Source organism: Wolffia australiana, chromosome 13 (genome assembly GCF_029677425.1).
Source record: "Wolffia australiana isolate 7733 chromosome 13, ASM2967742v1".
Classification (NCBI taxonomy): Eukaryota; Viridiplantae; Streptophyta; class Magnoliopsida; order Alismatales; family Araceae; genus Wolffia; species Wolffia australiana.
Window position 1 is genome coordinate 1,058,581 of NC_135847.1, and position 19,719 is coordinate 1,078,299.

The 19,719-nt window shown below is 40.8% G+C and overlaps 2 protein-coding genes across 8 annotated transcripts; one reads left to right on the forward strand and one right to left on the reverse strand.

Moving 5' to 3' along the window:
• Positions 1-676: 676 nt before the first annotated feature.
• On the reverse strand, positions 677-2,156 carry LOC144711141 (ethylene-responsive transcription factor RAP2-13-like). The gene is made up of 2 exons (XM_078585064.1): positions 1,957-2,156; positions 677-1,652 (listed from the first exon to the last, which is right to left on the reverse strand). The coding sequence occupies exon 2, from the start codon at positions 1,539-1,541 to the stop codon at positions 897-899; it is 645 nt and encodes a 214-aa protein (XP_078441190.1). The 5' UTR covers positions 1,542-1,652; positions 1,957-2,156; the 3' UTR covers positions 677-896.
• Positions 2,157-3,935: 1,779 nt separating this feature from the next.
• Positions 3,936-18,550, forward strand: LOC144711422 (ribonuclease H2 subunit B). 7 transcript variants are annotated; one of them, XR_013583543.1, is made up of 10 exons: positions 3,936-4,077; positions 4,309-4,419; positions 9,242-9,343; positions 9,874-9,950; positions 10,198-10,321; positions 10,429-10,493; positions 17,167-17,241; positions 17,605-17,677; positions 18,081-18,174; positions 18,250-18,296. XR_013583543.1 is itself a non-coding variant. In XM_078585415.1 (10 exons), exons 1-10 carry the CDS (start codon positions 4,023-4,025, stop codon positions 18,373-18,375), a joined length of 906 nt encoding a protein of 301 aa, XP_078441541.1. In that variant the 5' UTR covers positions 3,936-4,022; the 3' UTR covers positions 18,376-18,550. The 7 variants fall into 7 exon arrangements, 5 of the variants coding, with proteins under 5 accessions (XP_078441541.1, XP_078441542.1, XP_078441543.1 ...); XR_013583542.1 differs by having other exon boundaries at positions 18,241-18,287; XM_078585415.1 differs by having other exon boundaries at positions 17,167-17,236; positions 18,241-18,550.
• The last annotated feature ends 1,169 nt before the right edge of the window (positions 18,551-19,719 follow it).

Here is a 19,719-nt window from a genome sequence, read left to right on the forward strand (position 1 = left end):
AAATAAGAGGAGAGAGAGAGACCCACAAATAGAGAGAGATGAGAGAGAGAGACCCACAAATAGAGAGAGATGAGAGACCCAGAAATAGAGCGAGAGATGAGAGAGAGTTAAAGTGGAAGTATGAGGAGAGAGAGAAGAAAGAAAGGCAGAGAGAGAGAGAGACGCACAAATAGCGAGACAGAGAGAGAGAGAGAGAGGAAACGAGGCACAAAGAAATAGAGAGAGAGAGAAAAAAGAAAGTTAGAGAAATAAAGAGGAAATGAGAGAGAGAGAGAGAGAAAAAAGAAAGAGAAATAAAGAGGAAATGAGAGAGAGAGAGAGATTGAGAGTGCCATAGAAAGAAAAAGGTGGGGGGGAGACAGAGACAGAGGAGAGAGAGATAAAGAGGAAGTATGAGAGGGAGAGACATACAAGCAGAGAGAGAAAAAAGAAAGATAGAAAAAGAGGGAGGGAGAGAGAGAGAGAGAAGGGTTTGACGAAACAAATAGAGAGACGGCGCGTGTGGGAGTGGGAGAGAATGAGAAAGAGATTTAAGACACAGGCACAAAAATAAAGAGAGAGACTACAAAACAGACGAAAGAAAATTCAACACGAATATCAATCAAGGAAAGAGTTCCGGTTCAAATTGGTTGAAAAAACTACGATCTTGATCAACCACTCTGGAGCACCATTTCAATTTCACGCCAAAATCTTCACACGAGATCGAAATTGCAAAAAAAGATACAATCACAATCTTCTCAAATACAGCGAAGATGATGACTGACTAGTTCAAGGGCGGCCAAGAAACTGTACAGACCGCCTCTAATCTCCAGCCCAGACCCAAAAAACAGCTGAGACAGAGACCAGAAATCGCTAAAAAGAGACGAGAGAGGAAGAACCTGGAGAAATCTGGACCGTCAGCTGGAGAGGATGGCGTCCCAGTCGATCTCCAAAGATGGGAATTTCTGCAGCAAGTCCTGGGCGTCGTCCCAAGAAGGATCAGAGAACTTCAGCCCGCCAATTCCGGGCTCGGCAGTCGGCAGAGGCGGCGGCGGCGGCGTCGCCGCAGCCCCGGTGGACTCGCAGATGGCCTGCAGCTTCGCGTCGACGGCGGCGGGGAGCGGCCCGGCCGGCGGGCGGTCCGGGAAGTTGAGCCGGGCCAGCTTGCCGCGCAGCTTGAAGGCGGCGTCGTCGTACGCCATGGCGGCGTCGACGGCGGTGTCGAACGTGCCCAGCCAGAGCCGAGTTCGGTTCTTGGGCAGGCGAATTTCGGCCACCCATTTGCCCCAATGCCGCTGCCGCACTCCTCGGTAGAGCTTGCAAGGTCCGGTGGCCGTGTTCTTCATTGATTGTGGCCTCGGGCTGAGGTAGCTGAGGGAGAAGCTCTGATCGGGTTTGATCTGGTGGTTTGGATTCGTCTGGAAGGATGAGGGGCGATCGGAGGATCTAGGGTTTGCCGGAGAGAAGGAGAGGGAGAAGGAGGGAGGATCCAAGCCCGGGATCACGTCTTCTCCCGCCATCGGCCTAATGTTTCTATTGTACATGTCCATCGCGAGCGCCATTACTGCAAGATCGAGAACGCGAATCAGGATTCGAACCCCCGGAAGAATCCGCCAGCGTGAAATCCGTAGAAGTAATCGAAATAAAATCAAGCAACGGCGGAGATCCTTCGCCTGCGATGGATAAGGACTCGTCACTAAAAGGTAAATTTCAATATTGGAGCCGGAAACTGGAAGAACAACTTTGAAGGATATTCGTTGGAGAATACAACGAAAGAAACAAGTTAAAGTCGAGCAACGGAGGAGATTCTTCCTCGATTTCCCAACGACTTTCTGGGTCGGAGCCTTAAACAGGAGGGAAAACATTCGACACAGGCGATTTCTCGCAAGGATCCGGCAGGAAAATCAGCCAGAGGAAACTTCGGAGAATCAACCGAAAGAGAAACAATAGAATCAAACAACAGGGAAGATACCTCACCTGGCAATGAAGAAGGCCTCGATTCCACGGAAAAAACTCTCGATCGGAGCTCCAAAGAACGGCAAATTTCAAAATCAAACCACCTGAGCAACTGCAGTTCAACGATTCCTTCTGCGAACAGACGATTTGCACCGAAGATTGACAACAAATTACTTCGAATGCAGAAGATCGATGAAAAGAGGGGCGAAATCGATAAGATGGACAGGATGACGACTACACTGACCACTGGAGAGCTTTATATAGTAGGCCGGCGATCAACTTCTCGAATTTTCCCCAGAAAAGTAACCACTCAAATGTCGACACGTATTCAGCTTACCGGCACCTGTCCTTATCCAGCCGGTAGCTTCCCAGTCCTACCCTACCTTGTTACTACACGTCAGCACTTCCAAATGACGAAAATACCCAGAAAATACCGCGTAACATTTAGGGTATTTTCGACTTTTTCTTATTGACATGTGCAAACTAGCAACCTCCACGTGTCATGTCCGCATCAAGCGACGTCATCAGTTGTGATGGCGCCTACGCTATTACCAACGCTTGGCTTTCACTGTGCTTAATCGTGTAATTATCTTCCTAATATTTGATTTGGTGAGGTGGTGGTAAATATAAACAGTTATTCAAACTTTGGTTGGCTTATAAATAATATGGTTTACTAATATAAGGTTTTAACCAAAGTATAAAGTCTAGAGGAGAAAATAATCTCAATCATGGATGGTTTTTTCGTAGGGACGAATCCATGTGATACATGGCTGAATCTCAGTGGATCGTGGCAGCAGCGACACTCGATCACAGTGCCTTAGACTGCTATATATGTTCCATATTTGAACTAACAAGCCAGGCTCGTGTTGTATTTAAATCCATAATGAAGAGACTTATTCTTGAAAACACAGGCGTGTCTTGATTAACAACTGCAGCAATTATGTAACAAAGATATCAAAAAATAAATATATATTTTGAAAGAGAAATAGGAATTGCTTAGTGCCCTTGCCCTGGCCAGTGGGCATTTACTCTGGCTTTTCTGCACACCTATGGTCAGGGTGAATGGCCAGAGTTGGTCAAATAATTTTTAACACATAAAGATATATTAAATATGATGGTCCCCAACGTGGGAGATAAGCATAGGGATCTGTCGTATTGGTTCCTCGGGTCATATGGGCATGAAGGTGTTGCCAAATTAATCATTATCAAACCATTCCAGAAGAGGAAAACAAAATTATTTTATTAAAAAACTGAACCTATCTCTCCTTCCTTGACGAGGCTGCCTCCATTTCTTAATTTTCTGACTCGCCATGTGGTAACCCTTGGTTGGATGAGTAGGCCAATTATGCATAATTCTCTGGTTGATTCTAGGGTGCTACTGTTCAGATATCAAATCAGAAAACATGTATCGGATATCGATATGGATCTCATATAAAATTAGTACAAAATTGGGAAGTCCATTAATGATATCCGGTACTCATTTTCGGACAACATTTCTTGATTTTTTACTGTATTGTATATCGGATCCGTTATCCGTGTGTGTTTCTTATTTTAATTGTTTGTCATGTCTCAGTATCAGATAGTGGAAAAAAACATATAAGATTTACAAAATTTGGAATTTTAAAATAAATTTGTATATTAGTATGTATAATATATGTGTAAATTCATATATTAACTGCAATGGCATGAGCCGAGCAATGGCGGTGTGAGGCGACAACCGCAGAGGCTGGAGGACAATGGCTGACTAGACAGCGGCGAGATATAATCATCGTTATCGTTATCATTATCTGCTAAACATTATCCTAGTTTCTTTCAGGGTCTTTCTTTTTTAGAGGTAGTGTAAGGATAACGGGAATAGAAATATCCAATAACTGATTCCGTTTTTGTATTCGAATACCGATATCGGATACGGATTCGGATACGGATGGATGGATGGATACCGATAGTAGACCCCTAATTGGATCCTAACAGATTCCGTTTTTGTATTTGAATTTAAGGGTTTAATTGTAGATTGGCGCGCTCGTTGGCGGGGAAGAAGGCGAACACGAGGGAAGAGAAGGCGATCGGGATTGCGCAGGAGAGTAGAAATGTCTTGGTTTGATGGCTTGGAAGGGAAGGAAACGCGTGTTATGATCTTTCCGTGTAAGTTTTTGACGTTTTCTTCGTCTTCTTTCTCGTGTTTTTTTTGATTTTATGTTAAAAAGTTTTTGTGCTCTGCAATATCATCTGGTGGGAGTTTGAGGTTGAAATTTCAAAGTCTCTGTGGATGTTTTTGGTTCGTGATCTGTTTTGCTAGTCCTAATGCGATGTCTGAAGTTTGGGAGTGATTCCTCATTCGAATTTTGCTTCCCCGGGGGTTTTGATTTTGCTCAGGTCTTCCTTCATCGTCTAGAGAAAATTCTGCAGCACTATGCGGTGAGAATGCTGGCGGAGAGAGTGGAAACGCTGATGGATGCATCATGTCTTTGCGCCATCCAAAGTCTGGTAAATCTTTTTGCTTCTGGTAACTGTGGAAAATTTTTACTTGATCTGCATTCGTGGCTATCATATTTTGTATTTCTTATGTCCTCTACCACCTGATTTATTTCACTTAGATGAATCATTTTGATTGATCATATCTCTCTATAATGTTATTTCTAGTAGAGGGGCCTGTAGTTGTCTACCTTCAGGAGCCTGCCCCTTTCCATTAAAAAAGATCGAAGGCGAGGAATCAAATTCATCGAAGAAACTGAAGTCAAAGCAACACATTAATAAGAACATGAACTCTTTTCCTTCGAAAAAAAAGTGGATGAGCTCGATAATAAGAGCTTCAGGACGAAGAGTGAATGGTCCGTTACTTAAAAATACTTAAAAATACAATATCCTTCACAGAAACAGTGCAATTCTGACATGTTCCTTTCAAGAAAATGCCAGAGGCGAGCCTAGAAGAGGTTGACAACCATGTCTGCGAGAGGAGAGTAAAGACAGGTACTCAGGATCCTATAAATAAAGAGTAGTCAGGAAGATAGGGGAAATTTTTCAAGAAAGTCTTTGACTTGACAGGCAACTGCAGCTGAAGACTGGAGTATAGGAGAGGCCTGCGACCAGAGAGAAGGATATTCAGATCCTTCTCATTCTTGTCTTCTTTCTCTTCCATCCAACACTCATTATTTTTTCCTCTTTGTGAAACCCCATTGATTCATATCTGCATTCCTGTCAGAAAAACCATAGCGACATCGACCTACATTTGCTGGATTTTCTTCTGGAATCTTCAAGAAGGTTTATGCATCAGAATTACCTGCATTGATACCATGATGTTATCAACTGCTATTAGAATACTGTCGATCCTCCATCATTGCTTACAGAACAAGACATTGCAGTCTTCCACTCCCACGCCGGCGGAAACAAAGCTGACAAACTCTCTGATAAATTTGGTGTATTGGCATTGCTCTGCTCAATGCTCAGATAGGTCAAAGATATTTTTAAATTGTGGTGCATCAACTAATAGTCGTGGAAGAGGTTAATGAAAAGAGAAAAGGTGGAATCTTGAGCAGCAGAAACCACCGAAATCTTGTTGAACATTCCACAGCAACTTAGAAACATGAATAAGAGCTGGAAGGTAACATTCCGACCACCTCTAGATCCACAACAAGAGCAGTTACAGTGTGCACTCGTATTCCAGTTAATCAAGATACTCCATCAGAAAACAATTAGAAAAGGAGATTTGCCTTGATTTGACAGTACGTTCCCCCCAGATGTGGCTAAATTGCATCATATGCTTTTTTAAAGTTTATTGTATTTCAGATCCAGAAAAATTTTGCTTAGTTTCCCTTCAGATGGAAGGCCCCCGCATGCTCAGGCCTGTTTTATTTATACAGAGAAAAACTTTATTAAAAAAAAAGATAGAGAGAAAAGCTTTGGGTTTGACCCATGACTCTTATGAGAAAGCATTTTGAACGCAGATATAGTCTTTTGTCTAAATCATTATGTGAACAACTTATGAACATTCGCCCAGACAGGGTCTGTTTTGAACTACTGGTCAGAATTTGTTAAGACCCTGCTCAGGGTCTACAATCGATGGAAGACGAAACGGCCCCCTGACGTTTCGTCTCCACAGAGGGCCGTCTCGGGCCCCGTCCATCAGGCGTTATGACTCGCGGGAGTGCCGCGAGTCATAAGGAGGGAGCCTGAGGAGCTGAAGGGCATCGACACAACTTGTAAGCTCTCGACTTTTCTCCCTCTCACTCTTCCCTTGCCCTAACCTTCACCCTTGGTCTCTCCAGCGAGCTACCAACGAGCTGCCGAGCCTCCTGACAACCGAGGGAGCTGCGAGCCTCAGCCGACATCTCGCCACTCCTCTCTATTCCTCTGCTACTTCTCCTTCCTGCTCCAGACCTCTGTTTGTGTTGAGAACTAAGCTGAAAGTTAATTTGAGTTTTTGGTACGAGGGTTACAACAGAATTCAAAGCCTTAGCTGCATTCTTATCACATTTACCAACTTGTGTCCATGAAACTACATCTTAGATGATTAAAATCAAGAATTCGAGCTGAGGTAAAGAAGTATATCGCCCTTGGAATTCAGGAAATTCTCACACTGCCGAAAGTCAGAGTTCTTATGGCCATGTAACTAAATCCAAACTTATGGGGACCATTTAACTCCATAAGGTTAAGGTCTTAATTGACAGAGGAGCAAATTTCACTTCATATGTCAGAAATTAGTCTCCCTGATGGGTATACTGCAAGAATTTTCATTAATGCCCCATTGCAATTTCAGGGACTTTAATTTGCAAAGAGTATGAACCCATTCATGTTTAGTAATTTTGACATAATCCTAGCCATTCCATGACTCAGGACCAATTCATGGTTTCATTGCAACTGTAACCATTTGATTCTAAATATATTGTGACAGGATAAGGAGATCACCATTCAAGCTGACCCAGAGCTAAAATCAAAACAGTATTTTTGTTTGATAATGAGCAGACTGAGTTATGTCAGTACAAAAGATTGAATGGGTCGACAGGCAGCACATGGTGGCCACTACAGATGCATACTCCATCCTGGACTCTTATCATCATTACATAACGTTGGCATTTCAATTCGTATTTCGAAAACCAAGGATGTTGCTTCCCTCTAGGGGCGGTGGTCATTAGATTGACCTAATCTCAGGGTCTCAACCTGTTAACATTTGGCCCGACCTATATTCTCACCTTCACAATAAACGTTGAAGTACTCACACAGATGCTGCTCAATATGAATCTCGTTAGGCCATCTAATAGCTCTTTTCTAGCCATCATTGTTAATAAAAAAGAGAGAGAGGCTATTGCTTATGTGTTGACTATCCCTAATTGTTTTCCAATGCCTACTGTGAATGAGTTGTTAGAAGAATTACATAAAATGCCATTTTTTCTATGTTAGACCTAAGATTGTGGTATGGCCAATTAAAATTGCATCCTACTGACATCTACAAGACAGCTTTTAAGACACATCAGAGACATTTCAAATTCAATCTGATCTCTTTCGGTTGTCAAATGCCCCAGCTGCAGTCCAGTTATTCATGATCTCTATCTTCAAAAATGACTTTCCACGTTTTCTAGGGTATATTGTGATGACGTACTGATATACATTAAAGATAGTCAGAAGGATGAGAGACATTTGGCAACCGTATTTGAATTATTAGCCAAAAACAACCTCCATGTCAACCCTGAAAAGTGCCAGTTTGGGCGCCATTACATTGAAAACTTAGGAAATGGGATCTCAATCGCAGGAGTGTCTTCTAACTCATCAAAGATTGAAGCCATCCCACAATGGAACCACCTAATACAGTCAAGCAGTAAAGGGGATTTCTGGGAGAAACCAGTTACTACAGACGATTTGTAGCAAGGTACACAACTTTGGCCCAACCACTTACAGGTTTGCTAACGAAATCTTTCAAATGGTCGAATGAGATAGAAACTGTGTTTAAAACACTTGTTAAGATCTACTCCCTATAGTATGCCCACTAGGGGCATTCTCGTCTGCATTTCCCTTTAAATATGTAGCCCTCCTTGTTGGAGGGTAGGATTTGAAGTTACATTCGAGTGTTTCCCTTTGATAGCTACTATCTACCTCGACATCCTCGCTCCCTCGGTGTTGCCCATCCTGCCAGGGTCAGCTCCCTCCTCTTCCTTTTTGATACATTCTCTGGTGGGGATCGTATCAACACTGAACCTAGCAATATCTTCTAACCTGTACTTCAAACCAGATTTTTCGCTTCAAAAATCTCATCCCATTGCAAAAATCTCATACCAGACAAGAGTCTGGTATTATCACCTTGACAAGTTCAAACCTGCCTATCGAAGAGAATTGATGACAGTCTTATAGGGTATTCAAAAGTGGAAACATTACCTTATGTTCCAAATAAATTTGTATACACTGACCTCCCAGCCTTTTATTTTTATCAGACCAAGTAGAAGTTCACTTGCATTATCACAAGTGGCTGTCTTAACTCCTTGATTTCGATTTTGAAATCCATGACAAGCCAGGAAAAAAGAATGTGATAATAGTTGTACTTTCTGTATCCATTCCAAAAGAGGAGGACCGTGCCACTCCCTAAATGTAATACACTGGCTAGACAAATCCATCATTGACTGGGAAATAATGACCCCAAACTAGCCAAAATCAAAATTACCATGACAGTATCACATACTTACAAACCTGACTATGATAGTGGAAGAAAATCTCATAAAAGTATGAGAGACAGGGAGAGAGAGAGGGAAATAGACACTTCAGCAAGAAAATCTCATCCGATATCTGGATGCTGGCCTTGCTTTATTTCCTTTCAAAGTTCTAGCAGCTTTCTACTTAGACTTATACACTCATGTGATCCTAATCCCCTCTTATTGGTAGTCGTGCCTTTACTCTTTTGCATGTTTCCCTTAAAATAGTACACTTCCCTTTAAGAGGGTAGCCAGAGAAGTGTCTTGTTATTGGAAGCACCTGTCTCTTCTTCCCTCTATGTTGGAACCTCATCCCTCCCTGTGCCATCCCCGTCTCACATGATCGTCTCTACCTCACTGCATCTTCAGGTGGCTTGTGCCGGGTCGGTCCCTGCCTCATCTGTTTGATCTCTCCTTCAATCATTCCCGTTTCTCCTGTCCAACCCTGGGAACATCTACACCTTCTTGTCTAGCCCCCTCCCCGGTAAGAGCCTACATCAAGGTTTATATCATACACCAATTTAAATCATATATACTTCCCAAACTAATAATCACTTGAGTTAGGCTTGAACTTGTAAAATGCAGAAAGATAACACGTCAATAGATCAAATTATAAATCTTGGTCTTTTCAGGTGCTCCAACCTGCTATGTCCATAGGAATGGGTTGGTTCATGAGCTTCACTGGTTTAAGCAAGGTTTTGGTTCTTGGTTTCTTGGAGATTATGTTTCTGAAGGTAATTTCCTTTCTTTTTTCACATTTTTCTGTCGAAATCCATTCAAAGTTTTATGTCTGCGCTAGGGTTCAACACTGCTCAATTTCAATGCCATCACCCCTTCTTGATAATTGATGACGACATTGACACTGATGAATTTTAAGGTGGTTGATAATGAGGATGAAGGGGTATCCCGGTAGATGCCGTCCATCAATGTCAGCCATTCACTTAGTCAAATTTTAATTAAAGAAAGTCATCAATCCCATCATGGTCAATGACATCATCAATTTTAACTGGCATAGTTGACGATGACAATGATGCTGGCAGAAATTTTCTTCATGCATGGGCGGTTGGTGGTGACAACACTAATGCCGGCTGGAGTTGATGATGTCGTTTGCCATATGTCAACTGTCTGTCATTGTCATTGTCTTTGTCCCACATCAATGCTGTTGGGACTCAACAAAGTTAGTCCTTTTTATTATCTGACTTCAACCATCAGATCCATTGCTAACATGGTTCATAAGCTAACTGTACCCTTTTCTGATGCTCAGATGGCAGCCTTTTCATCGCGACAGGATATGACCCTATTTTTCTCTTCTTACCTATTTTTGAAGAAGCGAGAATGAAGGTGAGCTTAAAAATGTTGTTGTGCCGGATTTTTTATTTATATTTTTTCATACATATATTTATCATTTTATGTGTATTCATTCTCATGAAAGAGGAAGCATAAAATGATCCTTCTCACGGTGGTGGATGTATAAAAAAATGACTATGAATGTGTAGCAGCACTTAAGTTTTGTTTAAAGTCAATTTTAAGGGCTAAATCTAAAGAGATATTTACAAGAACAGCCCCACTTCTAACACTATCTTTGCAGAAGAGTCATGACGAGGGCATGTTCAGAGAACTAAATGAGATTCTCTTTGTGGAAGGCTACCCAGCCTACCACCATCTTCTCTCCACTGCAGAAAATTGCATGGGCCTTGTTTGCGAAGTTAAAGGTAACATGGGCTGTGTCTTTTCAAATTTCAAGTCTATCTGTTTTTTATTTGAATTTAAACCTCAAAAGTCCGTTGTTGGATGATTGTTCTGTCCCTGTCACTTGCAGAAATCGGTTCCTCTCGGTACTTTCGGCTTAATGACTCCAAAGTGTTAGCTTGGCTCTGTTGTAAGGTAATGAAACTTTATTCCACAATAATTCATGCCTTCGCTGAGGGAAAAACTGTGTGACATTGATACAAGTCTTCCCCGCACATACTTGGAAAAAAGAAGAAAGAAAAGGAAGGTCAATGCTGCCACGTCAGATCGAGATCAGGAGGGCCATTAGGGGATGACTCCGCCTATAAATAAGGGGAAGCAAAGCGACAAGAAGAGGGGGAAAAGTTTGTTGGGCTTCTTCAGGAGCGGGAGATACTCTCACTCCAAGGCGACGGGAGCGATCCGCCCCGTTGGTGTTTCCTTATTGATTCTGTAATTCTTCTTGATATTTCTTCTACCATCTCTGTGGAATTGGAACCGTGTTCTGGACTTCATTCTTCCAGATTCCATCTTATTGACAAATTGGTACTTTTTCATCTCATTCTTCCGAATTTCTAGTATCGAAGGTGTTACAAGCAGGGATTTGATATTTCCTACGAGGACCGTATCAACTGGTATCGGACCCGTTTTAATCCTCGGACACTTGCAATATTGATATACAAGTTCTTTTCAAGATTCCGTAATCAATTATGGAGGGCGAATTGAGCATTCTTGAATTTCAGAAACGCACAAACTGCGTTCTTGAGAGTATTATGGAACAAATGTCGGACATCAGAGTACAGATGGCAGAAATGAAAGCGATAGCCTCGCCCAGGGCCGCAGCAATTCCTGAGCCAAGGCCACCTCGCGATCAACCGGAAGATCGTCACCAACAAGCCAGGGTAATCGCGGATCCTCTCTTCAAGCGTGGTGATTTACCGATATTTCAAGGAGAGAATCCGGATGGTTGGATCAAGCGAGTCGAACGATTTTTTCATTTACATCCAATGCATGATACTGACAAAATGCATCTACTTTCCTTACATTTGGATGACGATGCTCAAGATTGGTTCGAGTATGCTGAGTTGGAATTCGGTATGAAAATTTGGGAAGAATTTAAGGAGCATTTTTCTAGCCGATATAGCATTTGCTCTTGAAGACTTTATAAATCTTTGTTTGAGATTCAACAGACTGGTTTCGTCACTGAATACAGAGCTGTTTTTGAACGCCTTATTGCACAGATCCCTCACCTTCAAAGGGACGTCAAAGAGAATGCATATCTGAGGGGGCTAAAACCCGAAATTTGCAGGGAAGTTATCAAGGCGAGACCTTATGGACTGAAAGAGATTATGGATTTGTCCTTGGAATTCTATATACGGCATGGCAAAACAATCCATGCTATCCCACATCATCCACTATTGATATCAAGGGTAAGAGACCTGCGCATGAACCCAGCCATCATTATAATCAGCATTATGCGCCTCCTCATAGCGTGGCTTCCACAAGCAGACAGCAACCTCCACATTCTCAGCAATTTTCGGACCGTAATGGTAGACGTCGAAACTTAAGGCTGACAGAAAAAGAGTTCCAGCAAGGCAAGGACAAAGGTTTGTGTTTTTATTGCAATGAACGTTTTGCCCCAGGACATCGTTGCAAAAGGAATCTCAATCTGATTATGGTCCTGGAAGGTGACCAAGAGTCTCCAACTAATGAGGATGAAGTGGATTATATGCAGACTGATGAAACACCCATAAACACGGGGTCTTTATTTACTGCTCAAATTGCATTCCATTTCTCTGTATCTGCCTCTCCAAACGGTTTGGTAAAGTTGTGGGGGAGCATTAAAGGGGTCAGAGTGAGGATTCTAATCGATGGAGGGGCTACTCATAACTTCATCAACTCAGAACTGGTCACAACATTATACCTTACGGTGTTTCAAGGACCCCCTTTTGATATACTTCTGGCAAATGACGTGCTCCCGCAATCTGTAGGCATTTGTCTAAATGTCCCTATATATATGCCAGGCCTCCAAGTGACTCAAGATCTCATTCCCATTCCAATGCCGAACATGGACATCATACTGGGAGTACAGTGGTTGAAAACTCTTGAATGGTTTTACAGCAACTACAAGTTATTAAATCTTAAAATCTTATGGAATGGCAAAGTTTACACTCTCAGAACTGACCAAAATTTACTACCTCTGGGGGTCCCTGCTGACTTATCTGTCCAAGAATTTATGAGGAGCAAGGATCAATTTCGGGAAATACATGAAGCCTGCAATCCCAACCAACCCTGGGTACACACTTTACAACTGAAGTCCCCTTTTCATAAGTTTCATACGCTTTATTCCAGCGTCTTTACCCAAAGTAATCGCCTCCCCCCTAAGCGCCCTATCGACCATCAAATTCATTTGATTCCAAATTCTAAGCCTACCAACATCAGACCTTTCCGTTACTCTCATCTGCATAAAAATGAGTTGGAAAGAGTTATTCAGGAATTATTGGACTCAAATTTCATTAGACCTTCATCCAGTCCCTTCTCCAGTCCAGCCCTAATGATAAAGAAAAAGGATGGTGGATGGAGAATGTGCATAGATTACAGGGCTTTGAACAAGATCACAGTTCCCAATCGCTATCCAATTCCCATCGTAGATGAACTAATGGAAGAATTACATGGGTCCTCAATTTTTACAAAATTAGGCCTGAAGTCTGGGTATCACCAAATACGTATGTTTGAACCAGACATTCCGAAGACGGCTTTCAAGACTCATCAAGGGCACTACGAATTTACAGTAATGCCGTTTGGGCTTACCAATGCACCTGCTACCTTTCAGGCCCTCATGAATTCTATCTTCCTGCCGCATTTAAGAAAGTTTGTATTGGTCTTCTTCGACGAAATACTGATATACAGCCAGACACCTGCTGAACATGAAAATCACCTACATGCAGTCTTCAAGATTCTCCATGCCAACCAGTTACGGGTCAATGAGACCAAGTGCCAAATAGCACAAGATCAAATAGATTACCTGGGACACTGCATATCTCAAGAAGGGGTAGCCACCGACAGCAACAAGATTGACGCTATCAGTCAATGGCCCATTCCTTCTTCAATAAAACAATTAAGAGGATTTTTGGGACTCACCAATTATTATAGAAGATTTGTTGCCAACTATGCTTCCAAGGCTCACCCCCTAACTTCCTTACTTAGAAGAATGCATTTCTATGGAATGAGGAGGCCACCTTAGCTTTCAATCAACTCAAACAAGCACTAGCAACTACACCTATTCTGAAACTACCTGACTTTACCAAGCCTTTTGTGGTAGAAACAGATGCATCCGGAGTGGGCATAGGGGCTGTCCTCATTCAAGATGGTCATCCCATTGCATATTTCAGTAAGGCCTTATCTTCTCACACAAAATTGAGGTCAGCTTATGAAAGAGAGTTAATGGCCGTGGTTTTATCAGTAAGGAAATGGAAGAATTATTTACTGTTCCAGAAATTCTATATACATACTGATCAGTTCAGCCTGAAATTTTTGAATGATCAAGATGAAATTCCGCAACATTATCACAAGTGGGTTTCTAAGCTCCTTGGGTTCAACTTCGAGATAAGGTACAAGGCAGGAAAAAATAATGTAGTAGCTGATTCATTATAAAGATCAATGGAAGTCGAAGAAAAAAATTGCCACTCCGTATCCACCACCCACTGGCTCGATAGACCCACCCTTATCAAAGAATACTTAGAAGATTCCAAATTAAACTCCATCCTACAAATTTTGGGCTCTCAAGAGGCAACGGTACCACATTACTCCATGCATCATGATCTTATGTTTTACAAACAAAAACTGGTGCTACCCAAATATTCATCCCTTATTCCATTCATTCTCCACGAATTTCATAATGCCAAGGTAGGAGGGCATGGGGGATTCCAAAAAACGTACAAGAGAATTTTTCAGCAACTTTACTGGTCAGGAATGAAGAAACAGATCAAGGCCTATGTCTCTCAGTGCCAAGTCTGTCAGCAACATAAACCTTCTAATCTTTCCCCCGCTGGGTTACTTCAACCTCTACCGATTCCACAACAAGTTTTGGAAGATATTTCACTTGACTTTATTGAAGGATTGCCATTATCACATGGATACAATGCCATATTTCTAGTAGTGGACAGGTTATCGTAATATAGCCATTTCATTGCTATCAAACACCCTTTTACTGCACCAAGCATTGCTGATATATTCATCAAGGAAATCGTACGTCTTCACGGAATTCCCTGTTCTATTGTATCTGATCGAGGCAGTGTGTTTATTAGTTCCTTTTGGAAGGAAATTCATAGACATCAAGGTACAACTTTAAAAATGAGCTCTTCCTACCACCCTGAGACTGATGGCTAAACGGAAGTCACCAATCGGAGCCTTGAGTGTTATCTCCGATGCTTTTCTTCAGAATGTCCCCGTCAATGGACTAAGTGGTTACACTGGGCTGAATACAGTTACAATACGTCATATCACTCCTCTATTAAAATGACCCCTTTCAAGGTAGTTTATGGAAGAGACCCCCCATTGTTGATCAGATATGGTTCTTTCACATCCCCGATAGATTCCTTAGACAAATTGCTTCAAGAACGAGATACAATCCTCTGTTCACTCAAATCGCATCTTGCAAAGGCACAAGCGAATATGAAAAGGCAGCATGATAAACACTGAAGGGATGTCCAATTTCAAGTGGGTGATTCTGTCTACGTCAAGCTTAGACCTTACAGAATGAAAACCTTGGCAAGACGTCGTTCTGAAAAGCTTTCCCCAAAATATTTTGGACCATATAAAATTCTACAACAGATAGGACCAGTTGCATACAAACTTGATCTTCCCCCCACTTCAACAATCCATCCTGTTTTCCATGTTTCTCATCTCCGCAAGGTCATAGGGGAAAATCACACGGTTTTACCACTAACCTCTATTCTCTCTGACGATTGGGAGTGGCAGGTTATTCCAGAAGCTATACTCTCATGCAGGTTCAATCGAGACTGCATGCAAGTCCTCATTAAATGGCAGAATTTGCCACATTGTGAAGCGACACGGGAAGATGTTCCGACAATTGAAAAGCAGTTTCCCAACTTCAAAATTGAGGACAATTTAGTCTTGGGAAAGGGGAGTATTGATACGAGTCTTCCCCGCACATACTTGGAAAAAAGAAGAAAGAAAAGGAAGGTCAATGCTGCCACATCAGATCGAGATCAGGAGGGCCATTAGGGGATGACTCCGCCTATAAATATGGGGAAGCAAAGTGACAAGAAGAGGGGGAAAAGTTTGTTGGGCTTCTTCAGGAGCGGGAGATACTCTCACTCCAAGGCGACGGGAGCGATCCGCCCCGTTGGTGTTTCCTTATTGATTCTGTAATTCTTCTTGATATTTCTTCTACCATCTCTGTGGAATTGGAACCGTGTTCTGGACTTCATTCTTCCAGATTCCATCTTATTGACAAATTGGTACTTTTTCATCTCATTCTTCCGAATTTCTAGTATCGAAGGTGTTACAAGCAGGGATTTGATATTTCCTATGAGTTGGGGTCCATCTCTCTACAACCCGTGAAAGAGTTGGGGTCCATCTCTCTACAAACTGATTTTATGATTGATGTCATCATCTTATGATTGATATTAAGGTTCGGCACGTCAACTTTTGGCCTTGACAATGATGTTGACGTTGTATTGATGGCTTGCCAATGACGGGGTCAATGTCAACAGGCTTTGACGTCATCATAGCTGTAAAGCATACATAATCTTAGAAAAAAAATTATGTATCTCTTGGCCATCGTCAACTAGGTCGTCATACGTTGATGGTGACATTGATTTGTATGGGGTTGACAATCCTTTTTTCTTGGACTTTGCTATTTTTAGGGCTGGTACATGTCACCAACAGTCTGAGATACTCTATCGTAGTCGATAAGAATCATTGGCGGTAACCTTGTCAAAGTTATTGTCATCTTCAACAACCCTGAAATCCATCTACGTAATGTGGTTGTGATATGAACCTCCCACAACACCACTTCTGGAATAGCAAGGAGTGCCTCAAGAGGGAGGCAGATGCAGCATAAGAGCCCCTTTGAAAGAGGTTTTTTGTCTTGAATGGAAACTCTATAAATAAGACATTCCCCCTGCAAGACATTCAAGAAGACTTGTATAAAAGGTTGGAAAGGGAAAAAAGTAAGGTTAATTATAACGGTGTATTAAAGGTTGGAAAGCTTTGGTGATTATGATTAACATTGATCGTATAGAATGTATCATGTGCGTATAGAGCCGTGGATATTCGTGACCTGACTACGCCAGACTTGTTTTTATTTCCGTCATCAGGTTGCATAGAATTTTCTATATGTTTAACAGTATGGCTGATCCAAAGGTGCTTGGTGGATGCGGCCTAGCACTCCACCCTATCTTTCCCTTTCTTGACTTCCATTCTTTAATATCTCCCACTCATCTTTCTCTTCTCAGGGATCCCTCTATGTTAATCTGTCCTTGCCAAGATCCAACTACATTGTAAAGATTACCGACTTTTATTGTGCTTTCTTGACAATTATGACTGGAATTATATCAGGCCGTCAACATCAACAAGGTAAATCATGTTAACAATGATGTTGACATCATGAGAGTCAAAATCTAATTGATGTCACTGACTGGCCAATTTGCCATTAGCTTCCCTAAACATGTTAACAGCCCAAAATTTTCTAATAGAAGGTAAGGATGGAATAAAATGCTAAGGTCTATGCTAAATGGGTTGGTCTTAGGTATAAAGACAAATTTCTGCTAACAGATTTCTTCGATGTCATTTAAAAATGCAGGTAAACAATGTGAAAGCGACTCTGCTGACATTGGACAAAAACTTTGCAGTTAGAGAGGATTCTGAGACTTGTACGGTATTCAATCGTTTAACCTTTTGAGACTTCTCTTCTGCCTTTTCTGTCATGGTTGGCTACATTGGGACTCACTAACTGCACCGTACACTTATTTTTTGTTGTAATTCAAAGTGTTGCTAATTTCCCTCTAGTACGCCTCTATCGTTTGAGAAAATTATCGTTTTTCTTAATCTGGTCCGTTAATGGTAATCTAGCTCCCTCTCTACCCCTCTCTCTCCACATATGTATAATTATCATTCTCTCTCTATCCCTGGCTTTCTATGTATATCTGCCTCTTACTCAATCAGTCTCTCTCTCGCACTCCAACTCCCTACCTCTCTCTCTCTCTCTCTCTGTGTATCTTAACAATCTACTGTTGTCCAGCATTTGACGCAGTTTCTCTTCTGGGGGAGTATATCAACGATACATGGTTGAAGGCCTTGTGCAGCCATATCGGGTCAGCCCTGTTCCCGTATATTCATAATTAATGCATAAAAACGTTATTTTACATGCGATGATAGGCATAAATTTGTATAATTCTAGTAAAATTCAATATATTTTTTTGCATTCTTGTCCTGCATTAATCTTTTGCATCAATGTCATTCAAACCCATGATAAAATCTTCATCAATGCCCTGAACATATTCAAAAGTTAGTTAAGGTTTAAATGGAGTATGGATCCAATTATCAAGATCCAATAAATAATCAAAGATATGAGAGTTCTTGGATGGATTTGTATTTCTTTCATGTTAGAAAGCTAATTTGCATAACTCTATTTTTCAAGATATCCACTAGTCCTTGTGATTTAGAGATTATTATTTATCTTAATTTGTTTTCATTCTTTCAACAATCTTTTGCCAGGATAGACATGGATGATGTGGCTAGAAAAACTCCCAAAAGGGAGACACTTCCACTATCAACTGAAGAACAGAATCCGCACTCATCGCATCAAAATGTAAGGGTTTTTTTTTTGATTCACCAAATTTATATTTTATTATATATAAATTTAATCTTTTGCCAGGGGAAACAGGGAAACTTGAAGCGGTCAAACTCAAAGTCAACAAAAAAGTCAGCGCCCATCGTGGAGTCGAAGAACATCAGAAGTATGTTCATGAGGGCAGCCAAAAATGTCGACAGGAATCTCACCAAAGGATGAGGGCATTTTTTTCATCCAAAACCTTTTTCTGCCCTTTTTTATTGTATTTGGTCAAAGCGTTGACTTTGACTGGCACCTCTCTCGAGGAATTCATCCTCTACTCTTGACATACTTGGTTAGCCCATTGACTGGACAAGATGAACTTCTCAAGTCTAAATTTTTGGCCAAAGCCTCATCATCGGTTGACCAGATGTTGACCGAGATTAGGCATCCCTTATGACGATGACGAGGACTATGACAAAACATGATGAATAAGTTTATTTATTATCTAATGCTTTAAGAAATAATGATATAGTAAATGAGTTTTGAAATTGTGGTAGTGAAGAACAGAGTGTTGGACCTCTGGGGTCTGGACATGAGATAAGCATGCACTTAGAGAATGATAAAAATAGTACAAAGATTTAGGTGTTTTTTGTTTATTTATTAAAAATAAAACATTACAAAATTGTCATTCACTTGACATCTTAGCTAGTCAATTTTGTTATTATTATTAATCTACCCTTTAAAATCATTTGCATTCAAGCATTAAGTGTTCCAATGTTGATATCTGGACTAGAAATTTATGTTAGCCCAAACAATATCTGATATCCAGAATAGTGCAAACAGACTCTGATGCCAATATTGGATATTGGTACTGACTATGACGGATATAGATATTGATCCAAATAATGTTGGCAAGTGGATGCTACCAAATGTTGATGCTGGATTTACATTCTAGACAACAGACAGTGGTATTGATAGCAGATATTAGTGTATTATTTACTATAAAGCACATGTTATCTTTAGTTTTCCATTGAATTGGTGCCAAAAAATGTGTCAATCGGCATTCATTTCACTAGGAAAAATATTTGTCTTTTTAGGAAATATCATACGGTCAATGCATATTTTGACTTTGCAGACAGCCATTCAATCCCACTCCATAAATTTGCAAAAAATCAGATGGAACAGAAAATGTAGTCAATTAAATCTCACTAACTTTTACCTCACTGTTTTTTAACTAATATTAAATTAAATGTGAAGAGTTAAAAATTTGAAAGTCCTGAAATTCAGATTGACAGGGTATCATGTTCCCTAGAGTATGATATATAATTTAGTCTTATTGTGAAAATATTTGAGTTATTTAATTTGCAACATCTTGATTTGTGAGCTAATATTAAAAATATTAGCTTGAAGTTTTTTATGAAAAACATTGATATGAAATTGCGTTTTGTTTAAAGAAAAATAATTTTGAAAAAAATAAAGTTAAATTTTTAGATGTATATTGTCACTACTATTAGTTCCAATAGCAACATGCTGATGCATGAGGCAACATTGTAAACTCTAAAATCTAGAATGTATTATTAA